Source organism: Populus euphratica, unplaced genomic scaffold (assembly GCF_000495115.2).
Source record: "Populus euphratica unplaced genomic scaffold, PopEup_1.0 scaffold25.1, whole genome shotgun sequence".
NCBI classification, from domain to species: Eukaryota; Viridiplantae; Streptophyta; class Magnoliopsida; order Malpighiales; family Salicaceae; genus Populus; species Populus euphratica.
In genome coordinates this window covers 2525468-2545296 of record NW_011499851.1, presented here as the reverse complement: position 1 = coordinate 2545296, position 19829 = coordinate 2525468, and the positions used below count along the sequence as shown (strand labels likewise).

The 19829-nt window shown below is 32.8% G+C and overlaps 3 protein-coding genes across 8 annotated transcripts; all 3 read left to right on the top strand.

Annotated features, from left to right (window-relative positions):
* Positions 1-1041: 1041 nt before the first annotated feature.
* LOC105121586 (plant intracellular Ras-group-related LRR protein 5-like) lies at positions 1042-3622 on the top strand. Its single transcript, XM_011020296.1, has 3 exons — positions 1042-1629; positions 2305-3221; positions 3313-3622. Exons 1-3 carry the CDS (start codon positions 1089-1091, stop codon positions 3430-3432), a joined length of 1578 nt encoding a protein of 525 aa, XP_011018598.1. The 5' UTR covers positions 1042-1088; the 3' UTR covers positions 3433-3622.
* A 7010-nt stretch (positions 3623-10632) lies between these two features.
* On the top strand, positions 10633-14935 carry LOC105121585 (eyes absent homolog 2-like). Of its 3 annotated transcripts, none has more exons than XM_011020292.1 (6): positions 10633-10724; positions 11226-11478; positions 11624-11791; positions 12622-12715; positions 13289-13483; positions 14372-14935. In XM_011020292.1, the coding sequence occupies exons 2-6, from the start codon at positions 11233-11235 to the stop codon at positions 14635-14637; spliced, it is 969 nt and encodes a 322-aa protein (XP_011018594.1). In that variant the 5' UTR covers positions 10633-10724; positions 11226-11232; the 3' UTR covers positions 14638-14935. The 3 variants fall into 3 exon arrangements, with proteins under 3 accessions (XP_011018594.1, XP_011018597.1, XP_011018595.1); XM_011020295.1 differs by having other exon boundaries at positions 14331-14545; XM_011020293.1 differs by lacking the exon at positions 10633-10724 and adding an exon at positions 10772-11040.
* Positions 14936-16304: 1369 nt separating this feature from the next.
* On the top strand, positions 16305-19120 carry LOC105121584 (protein LOL1-like). 4 transcript variants are annotated; one of them, XM_011020288.1, is made up of 6 exons: positions 16305-16522; positions 16841-17049; positions 17544-17657; positions 18042-18155; positions 18286-18395; positions 18780-19120. In XM_011020288.1, exons 2-6 carry the CDS (start codon positions 16941-16943, stop codon positions 18816-18818), a joined length of 486 nt encoding a protein of 161 aa, XP_011018590.1. In that variant the 5' UTR covers positions 16305-16522; positions 16841-16940; the 3' UTR covers positions 18819-19120. The 4 variants fall into 4 exon arrangements, with proteins under 4 accessions (XP_011018590.1, XP_011018591.1, XP_011018592.1 ...); XM_011020289.1 differs by lacking the exon at positions 16305-16522 and adding an exon at positions 16529-16615; XM_011020290.1 differs by lacking the exon at positions 16305-16522 and adding an exon at positions 16532-16672.
* The last annotated feature ends 709 nt before the right edge of the window (positions 19121-19829 follow it).

Genomic DNA, 19829 nt, shown 5'->3' with positions numbered 1-19829 from the left:
CATACACCAAAAAAATATTTTAGCATACATTTTGGTTTTAATAAACAGTTTATTAAAGTCAAGAGAACATTGACCAATATTTAAAAAAAACTTTAAAAAATATTTTTGTTTGGTTTTAATATCAGGAATTACGAATTTATACATAAAACATATTTTCAGTATTAAAATATTTTTTTATTTAATTATTAATTTGCTTAGATTTTTTATCAAACCATAAAATAATACAGTTTTATTTACATAAGGCATATATGAGGTGCTATTATCTTCTTTTTAAATAACTAATTTTTGTATTCTATCTTTAAGACCAGTTAAAATTTTTAATTATTAAAATACTAGATAATAATTTTTAATTTATATTTTATTAATAAAAAATAAAAAAAAAATTATCTCTTTATATTTTACTGGATAAACTTACATACATATATAACATAAAAGTGATAGATAAATATCGCGATACTGCAAATGTGTGAAAACAATATTAAACTTGCCGTAATCGCTAAGTGATTTTATTAACTTCGAAGAGTCGGGACCTTCGTCTCCAGGTCTAGAAAATAGAAGATAAAACCAAAAAGCGAGAGAGAGAGGAAATAAAAAATATGGGGAGATTGTGGGAGGCCATAAGAAGTCAGGAGGTAGAACACCTTAAAAAGGTTGTTTTTCGTTACATGTGATGTCATTGATCAACCAAGACGTCACGCTATAATCTGGATGCAGACTTTTTGTTAAACGCCATCAACTTTCTTCCAAAATATAAATCTTATCCAGTTTTAATTTTAATAATTAATCACAAATTCAATCTTTTCGCCCCCCTCAAGGTGTGAAATATTGAACAAAAATATACTATAATCAAAACCATTTTTAATTAATAAAAATTAAAAACAAAATATACGTTATTCTTGTTATCTAAGGACATATAACTAGTAGTTGCTTTCCATCTACATTAATATATTTAATTTAATTATTCTTCAAATTAGATAAATGATATTTATATAAATGCAGTCGTGGTAACAAAATCTAATACAAATTATTAATGAGAAGTAAACGAAGTCCACATATACAGCCCCTTAGCAAACTCCCTCAAGATCACCATGGGCATGACCGTGAAAACCAGCAAAAAACAAGACCCATCACCTGCTTTTTTAGAAACAGTGGATGAAATCATGAGACTCTATAAATCACTTCCGTCACGGCCCTCCATTGAAGAAGTTGAAGCAGCCATTTCTGTGATCAAGACTGTCAACAGTGAAGAGCAGGCAAGGCTTGATGATATTGCAGAGCTAGACTGTCCTCAAGATGTCCCACAGGAACTCTTCTCCATGCTACAACAAGCGAGAAAGAACGTGGTGTTGTTTCAAAGCCAAGAACAGAGAAAGGAGGTTCTTTACTTGGTTGAAGTTGACAAGATGTTTGAGAACTTCGATGGGTTGATACAGAGAGTTTCTTTGTTGGTTTCTGGGGATACCCAGAAGGAGAAACTGATTTCTATCAGTGAGTCAGTTGAAAAAACTGAGAAAGAAAGTGTGGTTAGTGATGAAAGTTTGATCAAGAAAAAAGAGCATGGAGAATCGGATAAAGATGGCTTCAAGGATTTGGTGAAGAGCTCTTCCACGAAGGCTGCTTTCTTTTCGGGTAATCTTTAATGTTTCTTTGCTGCTTGGTTTCTTCGGAGTTTGTATATGCATACACTTGAAGATTGTAGAATCCGGGTATTCAAAGACAAACTCTGTTGATCACTTAAATTCTTGACATGCTTACATGTTCAAACTATTAAAAATGGGAAAACAAAATTAAACTTGTCTTCACTTCAGTTGCATATTTGGAAATTCAAGATTTTTTCAGAAATGAAGTTTTGCTTTCAATTTGATGTGATTATTCAAAAGAATATTGAGCTGGAATAGGCAAAGAAGAAGGTGTGTGTATTCTAAGATTTAAGAGTCATTAATTACTTGTAATTTATTAATTTTTTGGTCTAATTTTAACATGAAATTTTGAATCTTTAAATTTGTGATGTTGAAATATTCGTGTTAAATTCTGTTTGAATAGTTCTCTTCATAGTTGATGCCCTGGATAGCCAGCCAAAAGAGGTGCACTTACCCTGCTTGATTGTAATGCAGGTCTAGTGTGAGGTTAAAACTAGTAAGAGCAGAACAGAGAACAAATTTTAGTTGAAAATGATATTCTTATTTTGTTTCGTTTTTTTCACAAATGTTATGGTATTCTTAGTTTTTTTCGACAATTCTTTAATCTTTATACTCAAAAATTTTTTATTCCTTAATTCTAAGTGTGGATATTGGAGCATTACAGGTGAAGTGAACTCTGAGAAGCTGAGTCTGATGAAGGTGGCAGCAGTCATAGAAAAATCTGCAAATACTGGAGCTGTAGTTCTTGATCTTAGAGGCAAGTTGATGGATCAAATTGAGTGGCTTCCTCTGTCACTTGGGAAATTATTGTTCATTACTGAATTGGACTTGTCTGAAAACCGAATCATGGCACTTCCAACCACCATTAGCGGCCTCAAAGCCTTGACAAAGTTGGACGTCCACTCCAACCAACTAATAAACCTTCCTGGGTCATTTGGAGAGCTAATCAATCTGACCGATCTTGATCTCCGGGCAAACAGGTTAAGATCACTGCCAGCTTCTTTTGTGAAGTTGACAAAACTTGAAAATCTTGATTTGAGTTCAAATCAGTTCACTCAATTGCCAGAGACTGTTGGGAGTTTGACCAGCTTGAAGATACTAAACGTGGATACAAATGAACTTGAGGAGGTTCCTTACACAATTGGAAGTTGCACGTCACTTGTGGAACTGAGATTAGATTTCAATCAGCTCAGAGCACTTCCTGAGGCAATCGGAAAGCTTGTATGTTTGGAGATTCTCGCTTTGCACTATAACAGAATTAGAGGGTTACCTACAACGATGGGCCATCTTTCCAACTTGAGGGAACTTGATGTAAGCTTCAATGAACTAGAATCCATACCTGAAAACCTGTGTTTTGCAGAAAATCTCAAGAAATTGAGTGTTGCCAATAACTTTGCGGATCTAAGATCGTTACCACGAAATATTGGAAACCTCGAATTGCTTGAGGAGTTGGATATAAGTGACGATCAGATAAGAGTCTTGCCAGATTCTTTTAGGCTCTTGTCAAAATTGAGAGTTTTTCGTGCTGATGAAACTCCATTGGAAATCCCACCAAGACAAGTAACTATTTTGGGCGCTCAGGTAATGTTTGATAAACAGCTTTGGCTTACCAATCACTAAGTTTTTACCTGTTTCTTAAATGAGACTAACTTATTCAACTTTCCCTCATCAGGCTGTTGTTCAGTTCATGGACGACATCGTTAACAAGAGAGGCGCAAACCGTCAATTGTCGAAGAAGAAGGGGTTTTGGCACAGGGTCAGCTCAATCCTTTGGCCTTTCAGGAGCAGCTAAGCCATGTAGTTCACAAAACACTTGAAGTTATATGTTTAGCCTTGATGTGCATAGATTTATATATCATTCCTTAAGACCACGCTGGTTTTGCTTGTTTCTAGTGTAATGAGAGAAAAAAAAAAAAAAGATCTCTCTATATATATATTATGTGAAACAAAAGTCATCGAGTAATGACAAAATATTGATTTAATTTTTAGCAAGAGGAGCATTCGTTGCCCTACCTTGCGACCATTAATGACACTATCTATCCCAACCCTGCTAAGCTTTGAATCTAATGAGAATTCTAAATCTTAAACGATTACCTTTATCAATAATGAAGCCACTTCCCTTCGTCTAAATAGGACTCTCGTCGAGCTTGATTCAAAACAAGGTGGGAGTGGGAGTCTTTCTACGTAAGAAACATTTGTGAACTGTAGCCCGCCCATCTACGCCTTGTTTTTCTTTTCTACTGGAGAGGGTACGTTTATCCCTAGATAAGATTAATGTCTTAATGGAAATGGAGAATAGCTGAGTAGGAGTCCTTTAGGGGAGAGTCCTAAATGTCACTTACATTGAGAATCCTCTGAGAGCAACTTCCACGTTCTTATGATCATGTACATATTGGACAGACCTAGAAAGCGCTTGTGGATCTTCGTCGTCTTCTTCATGTTGTTAAAGATGGAGTGTCGGTTAGATACTGAATGAGGTTAACCAATTAAGCTACTTTTAAAAATCAACTTTATTATTTAATAATAATAATAAACAAGAGCACAAATTCTCTCATTTTTATTATTAGATAAGATACTTGAGATCATAATCTTCTTAATCGCCTCTTCAATCCATATAGTATTCGATGTAGAAGTGGGACAATTACATCCTAATTTTCCAGATCTTTTCTTTTTTGAACGAGCAGCACGCGCAGGTTGTGTACCAATGGTTAATGGTAAAGTATCTCATATTCTAATTCTGAATTATTTCTCAAAAATTATTTTTTAAAATAAAAATTAAAAAATAAAATAAAAATTAGTAATGTTAAGAAAGCACGTTAGGAAATCAAGCTGTGATTTTTAAAGAAATTTAAGGCTTAATTGCACTCTATTATGCCCAAAAATAGAAAAAAATACAAATTCAAGGCAAATTAAATTATTATTAAATAAATTTGTATAAAAATTAAGTTCAAGGACATAATTAAATTTTTAATATGCCAATTTGAATTAATCATGGGCCAAATTGAATTTTAATTATGTGTGAAATTAATTTGGATCCAATTGAATGATTTAAATTAAATACAGGGACTTAATTATACTTTAAATGAGTAAAATTAATTTTATTTAGGGCTTAATTGGTGAAAATTAAGTTTGGGAGCCTAATTTGGGCTTAATTGAGAAAATTAAAATTTTAAGAGACCAAATTTAATTTTTACCAAGTCAATTGATTGAAATTAAGGGCCAAATTGCAAGAAAATTGAAGTTTTTGGATCAATTAGGGATCAAATTAAAGAAATTGACAGCTAAAGATGTTTTAGGAAAGGCGCCAAAATTAAAGGGCTTAATTGACAAAAATCGGGGGTGAAATTGAAGAAATTAAAAGTTTAATGGTCATTTAAAGGTTAAATTGTATAAATCTGAGACCAATGACCGTATTGCAAAAGGCGCGTAAATCTAGGGCTGAAGTTGAAGTTATGTCGGGACCAAATTGCATTAAATCAAAATTTAGGGTCAATTAGGGATTCTATTGAATGAAATTGAAAGCTGGAGGGCTAAATTGAAGATCAGCAAAAATCCCTAATCTTAACCCAAAACGATGCCTTTTTTGCGTTAAAAAAACAAAGAGAGAGAGAGAGAGACCATGCGACGCGTCGCCTGGTAACTGTTCATCATCTTCCTCATGAACACTGCCCGAGTGGTAATTTTGAAGGTGCATGTAATGCCTCGTATAACCCCTAAAATTGACAACACATGCACCAAAATGGCCACCTAAAATTCCTCTATCACTGTGTATTGTCCATTCAAGCCTATAAACTTCAAAACTACTCCGATGACAAGCCTAAAATGGCCACCTCAAGTAGTCTTGGACTGTCAAATTTGGCAATTTAAGGTACACACTTTGAATTGACGATTTAGATTCTTCTAATTAAATCAAAGACTGAAAATTCTTCCACCGTGAAGATGAGATTGCCCTCTTTCACTACATATAAATAGAGGTGGATTTCATGGCCTGAAGAGAAAGAAAATCAAGTGTAAAGTTACAAAAAACCAGCCTTTCTCCCTGGTTTCCATCTTTTTCTGCCTTTTCCTTCTCAGCCGTACCATTGATGGCCACCATTCTCACCATCGTCCTTCCCACTACATTTTACATCACAGCTACACATTTAACAACCTCACGTGGTGACTGCACCACCTCCCTCTCTCTTTATCCACTCCAGTTGTAAACAACCTTAGCACCGACCGCGATAGCTGTAGCACCTGCAACTCGAGCAGTAGCAACCCTGACGGCTCAACTCTCCATCGTTGCCACCACTTGCACTGCATCGTCTTCCTCGATCGGACCACTCTCATGCTAGGTAACTTTCCTCTTTCCTTCCCTTCCCTTTTTCTTCTTTGCTAATGCTTGCTATAAACAGTATGTGTGAATTATAATTCACGTCCTACTGTTCACATGACTAGTGGGCGTGAATTATAATTCACGCCCACTACTCATGCAGTGGACGTTGGGCCGGGCTGAATATGGCCTAGCCCAAATTTAAGGGCTTGGTCCAGCCCAGCCAACAGTCCGGGCCAACCCAGCCCATGTAAATTTTTATTTTTATTTTTTATTATTTTTAATAATATATTATAATATTAAAAAACAAAACAATTTCAAAAAAATCAATTTTGCACAATATCGAGTTGTATATTTACATTGTAAAATACAAATTTAGTATTAAAATACTCAATTTTCTACGAAATATTTAAAAAAAAATATTTTCATGCATACGGCCAAATCCTAAAAATTTTCCAAACATGTTTTCAATTAAAAAAAATTGCATATTTCTCATGTTTTGAAAACAAAAAAAAAATGAATATCACAACTAGTTTATGATCATCCATTAGGATTTGGCCAAAATATCAAAAAAAAAATTCCAATTTTTTTTTAGGATCCATATGTAGACTTTAATATTTGTGGGTGTAAAATTATACAATAAAATACACCCTCGTATATTAGAGATACAATGTATAAATAAATATGATGCTAAAATTTATATTTAGAACGGTTAGGATTTAACTCGATAAGGTAGAGACTCTTTTATGAAGAAAGATCCGCTTTAAGTTTTAGAAAAGACCAATAAATAGAAACTCAACCTAAAAAAACAATCAAACAACAATGCAACTTACCTTGAGTAGGGTGTACTGGGGGTGATGCATATTACTCTTACATAACCAGTCTCTTACCCAGACTCTCGCAGACCATAAGTTCCTAGTAATCATAATATTAGGTGGTGATTCCTAAATCTTAATCATAATTTTATGATTAAATTCAAAAGCCTTTTCAATATATAACACCTCACACAGGTGGCACGACAAGGAACCTTTGTTGTCGTCAGATAACTTTGCGTCGGCATGCCCCGCAACAAAATACATTGAAATTTAATGAAGGGATCATATTAAAAATATTTTTTTGAATTGAAGCATCGACCAAATATACAAATATTATGTAGTTTGAAAAGGGCAATTGAAATTCTATAAATGCAATTGATTAAAGCAATTAAAATGAATAATGCAATTAATGTCTATGCGTTTCTTTTAAAATATCATATTAAAATTTCTTTTACCTTTTGTAAAATTCAGATTGAATAACGATTGTATTTTTTTCAATAAGACCTTTCGTAGGACTAGCATTAAATGCAGCATAGCATTAGAAGTAAAAACAATGTAACAATTCCTTATTTTAAAAGAATATATATATATATATATATATAACAAAAAAAACAATTTTTCAACAGGAAACTATTTTCTTTTTATATTGAACATTAAAATTACAAATATAAAAATTAATAAATATGCAATGGCAAATAAATGTTGTTCTAACATTTTTATGCATGTAATTAGAAATAATAAGTATGAATGATATTGTGGTGTATAATATTTTTTAATTAAAAATATATTTAAGTATTTTTATTTTTAATATTAATATGTTAAAATTATTAAAAAAATACTGAAAAAATTAATTTTATATTTTTTCAATTAATTGTTTTTGAAAAACAGAAAAAAAACGAACACTATAGCCTTTTTTTTTGTTTTTTTGTGCATGGGGGGCATTATAGCTTTCCTCACATGTTATTGTGGATTGATATAATATTTTTGTTGTTTTTTTTAAAATTATTTTTGTCGATTTTAATTTTTTAATATTGAACAGGTTAAAAATTTAGCTTTGTGATTTTTTTCTTTAAAATATTTTGAATTGCTACAGTGTTTCCCCCACATAGTTTTTTTGTTATGATTTTTTAAAAAATCACAGTTTTTTTGTTATGATTTTTTAAAAAATTATTTGTTGATTTTTTTAATATATTGTTTTGGGATAACCCGAGGTATCTGGGTCAGTTTACGGGCACCACGACTAATCTCCAGACCCACTGAACATCCTACAAGCCATGTAAGCAGATAAGGCACTACAGGGATGATAGGCATGCATATTAAGGCTTGAATTTAGGATACAGAGGCAAGGAGACCCTGCCAGAATTGTTGGGCTACAAGGCTTGATGCTATTTTTTTAATATTGAGCTGGTTGAGAATTATAGTTGTGGCTTTTCTCACAAAAAAAATATACCTAAAACATATGGAGAAAGTTTTATAGTTTTCCTCACATGTTATTGTTAATTGCTACAGTTATTTTCTTTCTTTTTTTTGGTTTTTTATTTTTGAAAATTATCTTTGTTAATTTTATATTTTTAATACTGAGCTGATTAAAAATTTAGTTTTCTTATTTTTTTTTAAAAACACTGTGAATTGCTATAGTATTTTTCCATATAGTTTTTTTGGTATGATTTTTTTAAAATTATTTATTAATTTTATTTTTTTAATATTAAGTTGGTTAAGAATTATATTTATAACTTTTCTCACAAAAACAATTTGGTTGAGAATTATATTTGTAACTTTTCTTAGAAAAACAATATACCTAAAATAAGTAGGAAAAGCACTATAGCTTTCTTCACAAGTTACTGTTGATTGCTTTGGTGCTTTTTTTTTTTTGGTTTTTTGTTTTTTTTCAGTGCTTTTTTTTTTGGTTTTTTGTTTTTTTTCAAAATTATCTCTCAGTTTTATTTTTTTAATATTAAGATAGTTAAAAATTTAGCTTTGTAATTTTTTTCTTTGAAATATTATGAATTGATATAGTATTTCCTCACATAGTTTTTTTTTTTGTTACGATTTTTTAAATTGTTTGTCAATTTTTTTAATATTAAATTGAATTACAACCGTGACTTTTTTATAAAACATTATAATTATAATATACCTAAAACACGTGGGGAAAGTACTGTAGCTTTCCTCACATATTACTATGAATTGCTACAATATTCTTTTTAATTGTTTTAAATTATGTTTATCAATTTTTTTTAATATTAAGCCGGTTAAAAATTTAGCTTTGTAATTTTTTTATTTAAAATACTGTGAATTATTATAATATTTCCCCACATAGTTTTTTTTGTTATGATTTTTTTCAATTTTTTATTTTATTTTCTTAATATTAAGCTGGTTAAGAATTACAATTATGATGTTTCTCATAAAATATTATGAATTGTTACAGTGTTTCATCACATGATTTTTTTATAATTTTTTTCTAAAATAGTATTTGTTAATTTTATTTTTTTAATATTGAACTAGTTAAGAATTTAACTTTCTAATTATTCTCTTTAAAATATTGTGAATTACCATTGTATTTCCTTACATGGTTTTTTTTGTGTTTTCTTTTTTATATGATTTGTTTTTCAAAATTATCTTTGTATCATTGTATTTCCTTACATGGTTTTTTTTTTGTTTTCTTTTTTGTATGATTTGTTTTTCAAAATTATCTTTGTCGATTTTATTTTTTAATATTTAGCTGGTTAAAATTTAACTTTGTAATTTTTTTTTAAACATTATGGATTGCTATTGTGTTTCTCTACATGGTTTTTGTTGTATGATTTTTTAAAAATTATCTTCGTTGATTTTATTTTTTTAATATTAAATTTGTTAAGAATTACAATTACAATAAAATTAAATCATGTGGGAAAAACACTATAGATTTCCTCACAAAGCACTATGGATTGCTATAGTATCTCCCCACATGTTTTTTTTTATATTTTTTTAAATTATCTTTGTCAATTTTATTTTTTTAATATTGAACTTGTTAAGAATTATAATTACAAGTAAGGCTAAATCATGTGAGGAAGCATTGTAGTTTTCCTCACAAAACACTATGGAGTACTATAATATTTCCAATATGTTTTTTTTATTTTTTTATAAGTTTTTTAAATTATTTTTGTTGATTTTATTTTTTTAATATTAAGCTAGTTGAGAATTTAGCTTTGTAATTTTTTTTTAAAAAAAACACTATGAATTGTTATAGTGTTTTTCCACTTGTTTTTCAATTTTTTATTATGATTTTTTTCAAAATTATCTTTGTATAATAAAGTTAAATCATGTAGGGGAAGCACTATAACTTTTCTTATAAAGCATTGTGGATTACTACAGTGTTTCTCTACATATTTTTTTTGTTATTATTTTTTCTAAAATTATCTTTGTCGATTTTAATAAGAAAAGAACCATAATTTTCCTCACAAAATATTATGAATTGCTATAATATTTTCTTTCACAGGTTTTTTAAAAAAAAATTATTAATTTTTTTAATATCTAATGTTTTCTTTCACAGGTTTTTAAAAAAAAAATTATTAATTTTTTTAATATCAAGTTGGTAGAAAATTTAGCATTGTAACTTTTTTTTTCTTTTTATTAACAAAAAAACTAAATCATATGGAAAAGTTTTGTATTTTTTTCATAAAACACTATAAATTACAACAAATTATTTAATTCAATTTATATATTTTATATCACTAATACTATTTTTTTCATTATGTAATATTTATTTTATTATATTTTTAATTTTTATTATTTATTTAATACTAGTTTATAATTGCGGACATGTTATTTTATGTGTGTATGTGTGTGAAAAAAGCAGAAAAACCTGGGCCAGGCCCGATTGTATTTCTTCAAAGTCCTACCAGGAGAATGGCTTTAGGCTTTTAGGCTTCAGCAGTTGAGCAAGGCGAAGTGCGAGCGATCGCTCCTAACGCAAACAAGGTCAGTCAGAATCCTCTTTTCGCTCTCTTGATTTTATATCCCTGAATTTGTCGGTGTATTGAGATTGAATTCCTGTTTATTTTATCCTTTCGTTCTGGTTGTCGGAATTGTTTTTGAAAAATTACAAATATTTTTCTTGATGACTATAATTAAAAACGGTTAAAAGTAGCTGAATGTGTTATTTCTTAGTGTATGTGCACTATTATATGAGAATCTCTTCAGTTCTGTTTTGTTTCTAGTTTTTATATATAATCAATCAGACAAGCAGCCATTTGCAAGTTCACATGACTTTGGCATAAGCATTTCTTTCTGCAAGGTGGTTATCAATGGATTTATATTTCTTTGCCACTTCCCTGGCTAGCTACTATCTTTGCATCCCTTTTGGGATTGCTTCTTCTAAATTAATTGTGGCTCAAATGTTACTTTTTACCTCAACATTGTGTTGTTCATCTGCACCTCCAGGTTGCCTTAAAAATTTTGACTTGTCTCCTGAAATTACAGGATTATTATGGCTGAAAGTTCAATAATTTCTGATCAAAAGGTAGAAGCTTTGGCAAAGAAAGGCATGGATCGGATAAAAAAGGTGTATGTTTGGGACATGGATGAGACCCTTATACTGCTCAAGTCTTTGCTGAACGGGACTTATGCACAGGCTTTCAATGGCTTAAAGGATGTGCAGAAGGGAATAGAACTTGGTAAGATGTGGGAGAAGCACATTCTTAAAATCTGTGATGATTTATTCTTCTATGAACAAGTGAGTTTCCCTTCTTTTTCTCGTTAGTTTTTCTTGATTTGCATGTTGTCCAATTATATTTGGGTTTCTAGTACAAAGCTGAATGGTTTTGTTTTAAACTTAATGATGAATATGATTAACATTTTGCCAAATTTTCAAAATGCAGATAGAGAACTACAACAAGCCTTTTCTTGATGCCATGAGTCAATATGATGATGGGCTTGATCTTTCTAATTATGATTTCAACCAAGATGGATTTAGTCCTCCTTCTGATGATGTAAACAAAAAAAAGCTAGCTTACAGACATCGGGCCATAGCCAACAAGTACAAACAGGTACTTTTAATAGATAATTATCAAGCATGAGTTAATTATTCCATTTTATTTCTGCTCCATGCAAGTAATGATGATCATACCAACCTAAGTGAAATTCTGAAAATGAAATTGGGTGCTTTGTAATTACTTTTTGTTCATTACTGCTGTATGAACCTAGATGCAAGAAGGGCTTTTAAAGGTTGTGCTGCAGAAAGTCGGCTGCTTTTGTTTGTCTTGTCAGGTGTTTGTTTGACTGCAATGCCTTTAACCCTCACTAGCAGTTTGTCATGAAATATAAATGCCGACTCTGTAGCACTATGTTATAATCATATAGTATGTTAATTCTCCGAGTTCTTCAATGCATTGTGTTATATATAAGTTCACATTGTATGTTGTGTTCTTAAGGTAATCATTGAAAGATGGAGATTTAAATTGTTACCCGTTTATTATAAGGACTTTATTTCACAAACTGTCAGAGTGTAGAGATTATATATCATAATATGGAACTCTCACGGTATTAATCTGGACCAATGTCTGAGTTTGATTGTGGGGTTATGGACGTGATACAAATATCTGAACAAATCCTCTATGTTTGGAAATTTGATCGTGGATTTAGCCAGCTTTAGTCACTTCCAGTAGCTCAATATTTTTGGGGGCATGGGATGTTCATATATGGTAGTTGAAATTTGCTGGCTTCTTTAACTTCTTTTCTGTTTCTATATACAGTCTGCATTTTCTTCCATGTATTTCTAAGAAAAGCTATTTACTACATACCAGTTATTCTAGATTTTCATGAATTGGAAATTGGAATATGAACAGGTGAAAAAGCTCACTTCTCTCTGAAATTTCAGGGTTTGCATAATATTCTTGATCAAGAGATGATCAATCTATGGGAGGAATTATATAATTTGACTGATGAATATACAGATAGATGGCTCTCTTCAGGTATATGGATTCTCCATTTTGTGACTGCTGGCAAATGTAATCGTTTCTTTGTTGCTTTAACTGGGGGGGACTTCGTACTGGACTGTTATCTAATACTTGTTGCTGTTTTGAAATATTGTTATTTCCTGTTATTCTTTTTGAGGTCCTTTGAAGATAGTTGACGTAAAAGAAAACGAAAGGAAAACTAGAACATGAGTACTAAGGAAAAGAAAATAAAGCATGTATTAATTCTATGCTGTAAAAATAACCAGAAAGAGATGTAAACCAGGATATAGTAATCTAATATCCTGATGCCAGATTGCTTAATCTTGCATTTTTAGGCTTTCAAAGTTTTCTCCAATGACTTTGGTGACAGCATAAATGATTGTCATAGCAATATCAGGACCAATTGGATGTAATCCATTAAAAAGTGCGTTGTTGATTGCACCTTTCTGGTGATTTCAAACATACTTTTATATCCTTTGATGATCCTTAAGTGGTACTCCTTGCTTTGGTGTCTGAGATGAGTTTGCTAGCAGTATTCTTATATATTAATCACACTCTTACTCATATTATCATCTGTCACAAATCTAGCGCGGGCTTTCTTGGAACAGTGTTCAGGCTGGAAGGAAGACCCTACTCATTGTCTTGCCTCTGCTGATGGGATCATCAATCACACCGATGCCAAGTTTGAGCCCATTAATGTTTTAGTGACTTCTGGATCATTGATACCCAGCCTTGTAAAATGTTTGCTTTTTCGACTTGACAATTCAATAACACATGAAAATGGTCAGTATCCCTTTTGTTTCATCTATATTTTTATTGGCTACACCACTGTTATCAATAATGCTGTGTGCTGAAATTTGTCACTGCATCTTCTTACTAAATTACCTTCTTTTATAGTGCAATGTCTTGAAAGTTGGGAAACCAGATGAACTGTGCAATTTAGATGTTACTGAGCTAGCAATTCCTGCAGTGCTTTACATGCACAAGACATTTCTATTATGGAATTTCCATTATTTTGTCTTTGAAGTCAGTTCAATTGACTTTCCGTTAAGAGATGAATTTGAAGCTCAACTGATAATAGATAAACCTGTTGAGGTTGTGATTCAATTAGATGGCGTCAACACACATTGTTATAACTTCAGCAAAACCTTGAATGAGAACCTAGGGCAAGGTATTTTGGAATTAGTGGGGAAAATTAGAATGAGATCAGATGCACTGAGTTTTTTCCTTCATGACATGTTCTTTTGGTTTGCCATTCCTAAAGAAACGCACAAAATAGATTGACCCTTTTACGGCCTTGTTTTTGTTGTCTTGAGGTACTTGCACTTCTGGTTTTTCATCTTGCAACATTTCATGATATGGTTTAAACCCTGTGTTTACACTGCACAGATGAACAACCTTCAATTCTTGTTAGGTGAGCAGATTTTTGATGGGTGCTAAAGATGCCTGATTAAGCATGTGGGAAAAGCTAACCTGCAAGAATGTGATGTAGTTTTTCCAGCTGATATATTTATATTCTAGATATTTACTCAAATGAATATATTTTCATTATTATTAATTCTTTCCCATCTTCACTTAATTGCTTGAATACTTCTAGTTAATTTCCTTTCCTTCCATTACTTTATACTAGTTACGATAGCTGGCCTGAGACTAAGTGCTCTGTTGTTTCAGTCTACAGCTCATGGGAAGCGGGAAAACCTCAATGTTTTCAGTGGATCAAGGAACGATTTAACGGTCCAAATGTCCATTTTTGTGTAATTGGGGATGGATGGGAAGAGTGTGAAGGTGCACAGGCCATGCAGTGGCCATTTGTCAAGATTGGTATGCACCCAGGTGGGGATCACCGTTTTCCAGGCCTCACGTTGAGAACTCTTGGCTACTACTTTGCTGTTGTGTACGGGGATCCTGATGCTGAAAATAATGAAGATGAATCATGACGTCATTTGCAAAATGTTATCTGTCCTGTCCTGTTCTGGATATTTATTTGTGAAGTCGCAGAGGATTTCAATGTGGAATTCATGACATTTAACCATATAGACATTGAATGTCCATAAGCGTGCCTGGGGAAAACTTTTTTGGCATTCCATGTCCTTGGTTTTTATGGTTAGAAAACACATGGTTTGAATGATTCTCCAATGATAAATCCTCCTAGACGGTCTCGTCTTGTATAGATCGCATTGTATTGTGACGGCTGTTTTATTTAAATCTTGCATGTGGTTGCAAATATTTCAACAGTAGTGTTTGTACAACGAGGCGATTTACAGTGTGGAATGGTGCAGTCTTGCATTTTTAGTCTACTCACCAAAAAACAGGGTACTCTGCAAATACAGAGATGCATGCAGATCAAAATCAAATGGACAGCCTTGTGAGATAGAGATTGCTTGACAGTGCCCCATCCTTGTGGGATAGAGATTGCTCGACAGTGCCCCTTATCGAGAAAGATCGTGCAAGGACGACATTTGGGTCCCTTTAAAGAGATCAGGTGCGTGGACACATTTTGTTATTTGTATTTTCTCGTCATAGCAGTCCAGGCATCTCTAGTCTAGAATGTCAAAATATCTCGAGGACTCTGGTGTCAGGTCAGAAATAGTGGCCGAGAAGTTACGTGCTGGAAGACCATGTATGAGAACGTGGTTTAAAAAAAAAAATTAATTGTTTTTAAATTAATGTTTTATTTATATTTTCAAAATTGTTTTGATATTCAATGTAAAAAATATTTTTTTAAAAATGAATTTTTTTATTTTAATATATTAAAAAAAAAAATTTAATTCATCCCTGCTTTTATAATCCTAATATTTTTTTTAAAAATGAATTTTTTTATTTTAATATATTAAAAAAAAATTTAAATGAATTTTTTTTATTTTAATATATTAAAAAAAAAAATTTAATTCATCCCTGCTTTTATAATCCTATATCCCGTATCTTTCGCGCAGATCGTGTGTATCCCTCTTTCTTTGACTTTCTTTCATAGTTTCCTCTGCCTTCGTGAATAGACAGAAATGTGGCTGAAAGATGGATAGCCGAACACCATTGTGTGCTCAAAGTGCATCCTTGAGTTGCTTCTCTTAACAGCTGCATCCTTGAGTTCATTAGCTATTCAATTATTAGGAGTAAAATTTTGGAAATTATAGGGGTAATGTTGAAAAAATCTAAACCACAGGATATATTGATGAGTGTGCAAGAAAGATAGAACGTATATGTACTTTACGCTTTCATTTTATTAGTTTGGAATAAGAAAACAAAGACGAAGTTGATATATGGCTTAAGGAGAGTAAGTTCCGTAAGACCATGACCTTATCTAATCTGCTATAAGATGGGATTATCTTAAGATTTTCTTCACCGATTTCGCTCCTTAGGTCTTGTAGTAGATAACGTTGATGGAGATGAGCAGTGGAAATGCTAAACCACTGCTGGGTCTGATTTTGTGATGTGGATGAATCTCAGGCCTTGATGGCTGCCTGATGCTCCCATGGCAAAGGAGGCTTGCCTCGTCACGTGCATGCAATGTCTTACACCAAAGGTTTGAGAGATGGGTGGGGTCCAATATTTTTTCTGACAAATCTTTGATTTTGATATGCAACCAACCGAAATGGGACTTAAACACCACATCTATCCATAGCTACCAGCTAAAGGGAAATATCATAATGTTGATGATTTGAAAAAAAACATATCATAATTTACTTAAGTCTCGTAGCTCCCTGTAAACTTATGTGTGTTACTAGGATTTGAAAAAAACCACATCTTTTTTTCCAATTTCAATGGTCCTTTTCAAAGTTTAACTTAACATATTTCTCTCGCCCACTCATCTGCAAGTTGTTAAAGGTGTGTGCTTGACAAATGTTCGGGCTGGATTCTTTGTTCTTGAAGCTCTCCAAGCTTGTTTGTTTCTCTAAATGATATCCAACAAATATTCTTGTATGGTTTCCATACATAAATTTACTCAATTGGGTGTTTGTTATTTTTGTTAATCATGTAATTAATTACTTTTCTCTGACACTCTTTTACTTTGCCAATGCTAAATAGAAAACCAATTTAGATTCGCAACTTCATGGTGTTTTGTGTAAGATACTCTTAAATCTGTAATGCTGTATATTAGCACTGATATATATATTTGTTTTCATGTGCTTTACTTGTGCCCAGGCATGGCAAAAATGGGAGAAATGGCTGTGCTTTGTGCGTTTGAGACTGTGTAAACTTGTACCAAATCGAAGAAGAAAGATTAGCTCTGTGAGGTTTTGCAATGCCAGTTCCTCTTGCACCTTATCCAACACCTCCAGCCCCATATGCTCCTCCTGCTCCAGCTCCAGCTCCTCCTCCTCCTCCTCCTCCTCCTCTTCCTCCAGCCAACGGTATGTTTAGTTACTCGAACTTGTTTCAGTCTCAAAACTATCTGATTTTCCTTTTTTGTTACATTTTTCAATGAAAGAGATGACAAGAAAAATAAAAGGAATCGCCAAGAGACCTTGGAATCTTACATCTATTTTTTGATGCTCGCCTTTCATTTCTTTTAAATCTGTTAATTATGAACACAACCATCAAAGGACCCACCGCTAAAGAGTGCACAATGAACCACTTCTGCAATGAGCAAGTACTAGCTAGTGTTGTTGCTTGCTACATATTTTTTTCATGTTGATACCTGGAAAAAAACTGAGACCATTCCAAGTTCAGTTTCCAAGCTTTTTAAAATATCTGGCTTCTTGTCGAGAATCATATTGATTTGGAATTGAGAGAGGGTCCATTCCTAGACTCTATGATTTAGCATATTAGCACACATTTTCTGCTTCTATTAATTAGTTGATACCGGTAAAAGCAATCTATAATTTAATTTGATGATGATTTTCAGGTGCACAGAGCCAGCTTGTGTGTTCTGGATGTCGAAACCTGTTACTTTATCCTGTTGGAGCAACCTCTGTATGTTGTGCTGTTTGCAATGCAGTCACAGCTGTGCCACCTCCTGGTACGAGTATATCTTATATCTTCATAGATTTATTATACTAATCACAAACTCTATTTCTTAAATACAGTTTAGACTAAAGAGTACTCTTTTCTTCATAATTTAATAAATCTTAACTTGAAAGGTGATCAGAAAAAGTCGAAGCCATTAATTTATCTTTTCCAGCATTGATGGAGTCTAAACTTCGAACCAAACACATAGAGCCCTATCCCCTCCTATCAGCCCTTGGTCCTTGCTATTATTTCATGGAAATGTTAAACAGATGTATTCACCATTGAACAAACTCCTAAAATGCAAAAACTACATATGAACTGTACGTTTATGACATCCAGAAAAATGTCCGAACATATATTTAGTAACTTCGCCTGTTCAACTATATATTAATAGGCACAGAAATGGCCCAGTTGGTTTGCGGAGGTTGCCACACCTTACTGATGTACATCCGTGGAGCAACGAGCGTGCAGTGTTCTTGTTGTCATACAGTCAATCTAGCCTTGGAGGGTAAGGAACTTAAGAACCTATTGCTTTTCAACCACTCTAGTATGTAATGTATTACCTGAAAAGGGCATTTTAGAACTGGTTTTGGTTTAGATTAAGTTGGGAGATAAACATCAAATCTATAATATGACAGCAAATCAAGTGGCACACGTCAATTGTGGGAGCTGCAGGATGCTGTTGATGTACCGATATGGAGCACGGTCTGTGAAATGTGCTGTTTGCACTTTTGTCACACCAGTTGGGGTCAGTACAGAACTCCATTATTCTTTTATGTCTTGTTAGTTTAGAAGTCCCTTAAAAGTAATAGACTCCATTCCCAGAATAGCAGTTTAAGGCTAAGTTATTGTAGATGGCATTCATAGGTGTTCCATACTACAAGCCAGGGAAAACTGGAAATTACATCTCTAGGTATAATCAGATGCACCAGATATAATAAGCTAAAGAGAAGATAATGCCATTACTTCAGTAAACAGGGGTCTGTTTTCTTCTGATGAACACATAAACTTCAAGCTCTTTCTGCCAAGTTTTTCCTTTGTTAGCCACTCTTCACCTCCTTGCAGTGAAATGCAATGGTAAGAAAAATATAAGCATACGACTAATCGCTTTGCCTTTCATTGGATGAAGCAGGTCTCATCAAGCGTTAATGAACGCAAGTTCAATACCTGAATTGTGACTCAGCTGAACTAAAGTTGACCGTTACAAACTCTACAAATATGTTTTTGCATATTACAATATCTCCCCCGACGATAGCATCTCCCGGTGAAGAGGAAATCCCCTCCAGTCACATGTATAGAGTTATATTTTTCTCTCCCTTTTGCGTGGCCTACTTTATATGCAAAATAAGCTGTTTTAGCGGATTGAACGAATGTATGTGAAACAATATTATTCCATGGAAAGACTTTTAGACTGTGGCCCTGAACGCATTTGGAAATCTTGGGATAAGATGAACTTCATTTTCATTTACTTGACATATGCGACTACAAGTAGCATCAAATGCACCGGAAAGATTCATTTCAGATACTTTCTACTTTGGAATTTTCTAAAATTGTCTCAATAAAAACAATCTCTAAAAAGTTATTTGGGCCAGATTAGCTCTTGCATGTATGAAAAATTACGATAAATTCCCTGCCAGAAAAGCTTTCCTCAAACTCACCCAACTTTTCTTTTTCTCCCTTTGTTCTTGTTTTTCTTCAGCTGGGAACATCCAATCAACTTCCTTTAGTCCCTTTTGTAGATAATCGAAGAATTTCAAAGAAAAATAATGAAGATTCCAACACCGCTTAGGCAACCAAATTGTTTAGCTTTCAATAACTTCCATCAAGAATTGACTAAATTGGACAAAATTAAATCATAATCAATCATCTTGAAGTAGTCTCTGTTAATTTTGAGAGTCTAGATAAACATCCCAAATTCAATCATAAAACAATTCTGATGAAACTATTCTTAAATTTCTTTTTGACAATTCAGCCATTTTTATTGACCAACTTGGTATCGGAATAAATCTAGACGTAGCATTATATGGTTCTTCTACCAGATAGTTTGAGCATCTCTGACACCTTTATCGTGCCAGGCATTTATGAGTATTATGAACCATTGTATCCAGAGCTCAATCGCTACTCAAGATTGAGTGTCTTCCAAGTGGGGGGGGGGGGGGGGGGGGGAGTGTATAAGGGAGGC

Coding starts and splice junctions, on each gene's coding strand:
- LOC105121586 (XM_011020296.1), top strand. CDS start 1,089: ATGGGCATGACCGTGAAAACCAGCAAAAAACAAGACCCATCACCTGCT. Junction 1,630..2,304: donor GAAGGCTGCTTTCTTTTCGG/GTAATCTTTAAT, acceptor GGAGCATTACAG/GTGAAGTGAACTCTGAGAAG. Junction 3,222..3,312: donor TAACTATTTTGGGCGCTCAG/GTAATGTTTGAT, acceptor TTCCCTCATCAG/GCTGTTGTTCAGTTCATGGA.
- LOC105121585 (XM_011020292.1), top strand. CDS start 11,233: ATGGCTGAAAGTTCAATAATTTCTGATCAAAAGGTAGAAGCTTTGGCA. Junction 11,479..11,623: donor ATTTATTCTTCTATGAACAA/GTGAGTTTCCCT, acceptor TTCAAAATGCAG/ATAGAGAACTACAACAAGCC. Junction 11,792..12,621: donor TAGCCAACAAGTACAAACAG/GTACTTTTAATA, acceptor CTGAAATTTCAG/GGTTTGCATAATATTCTTGA.
- LOC105121584 (XM_011020288.1), top strand. CDS start 16,941: ATGCCAGTTCCTCTTGCACCTTATCCAACACCTCCAGCCCCATATGCT. Junction 17,658..18,041: donor CACAGCTGTGCCACCTCCTG/GTACGAGTATAT, acceptor ATATATTAATAG/GCACAGAAATGGCCCAGTTG. Junction 18,156..18,285: donor AGTCAATCTAGCCTTGGAGG/GTAAGGAACTTA, acceptor ATAATATGACAG/CAAATCAAGTGGCACACGTC.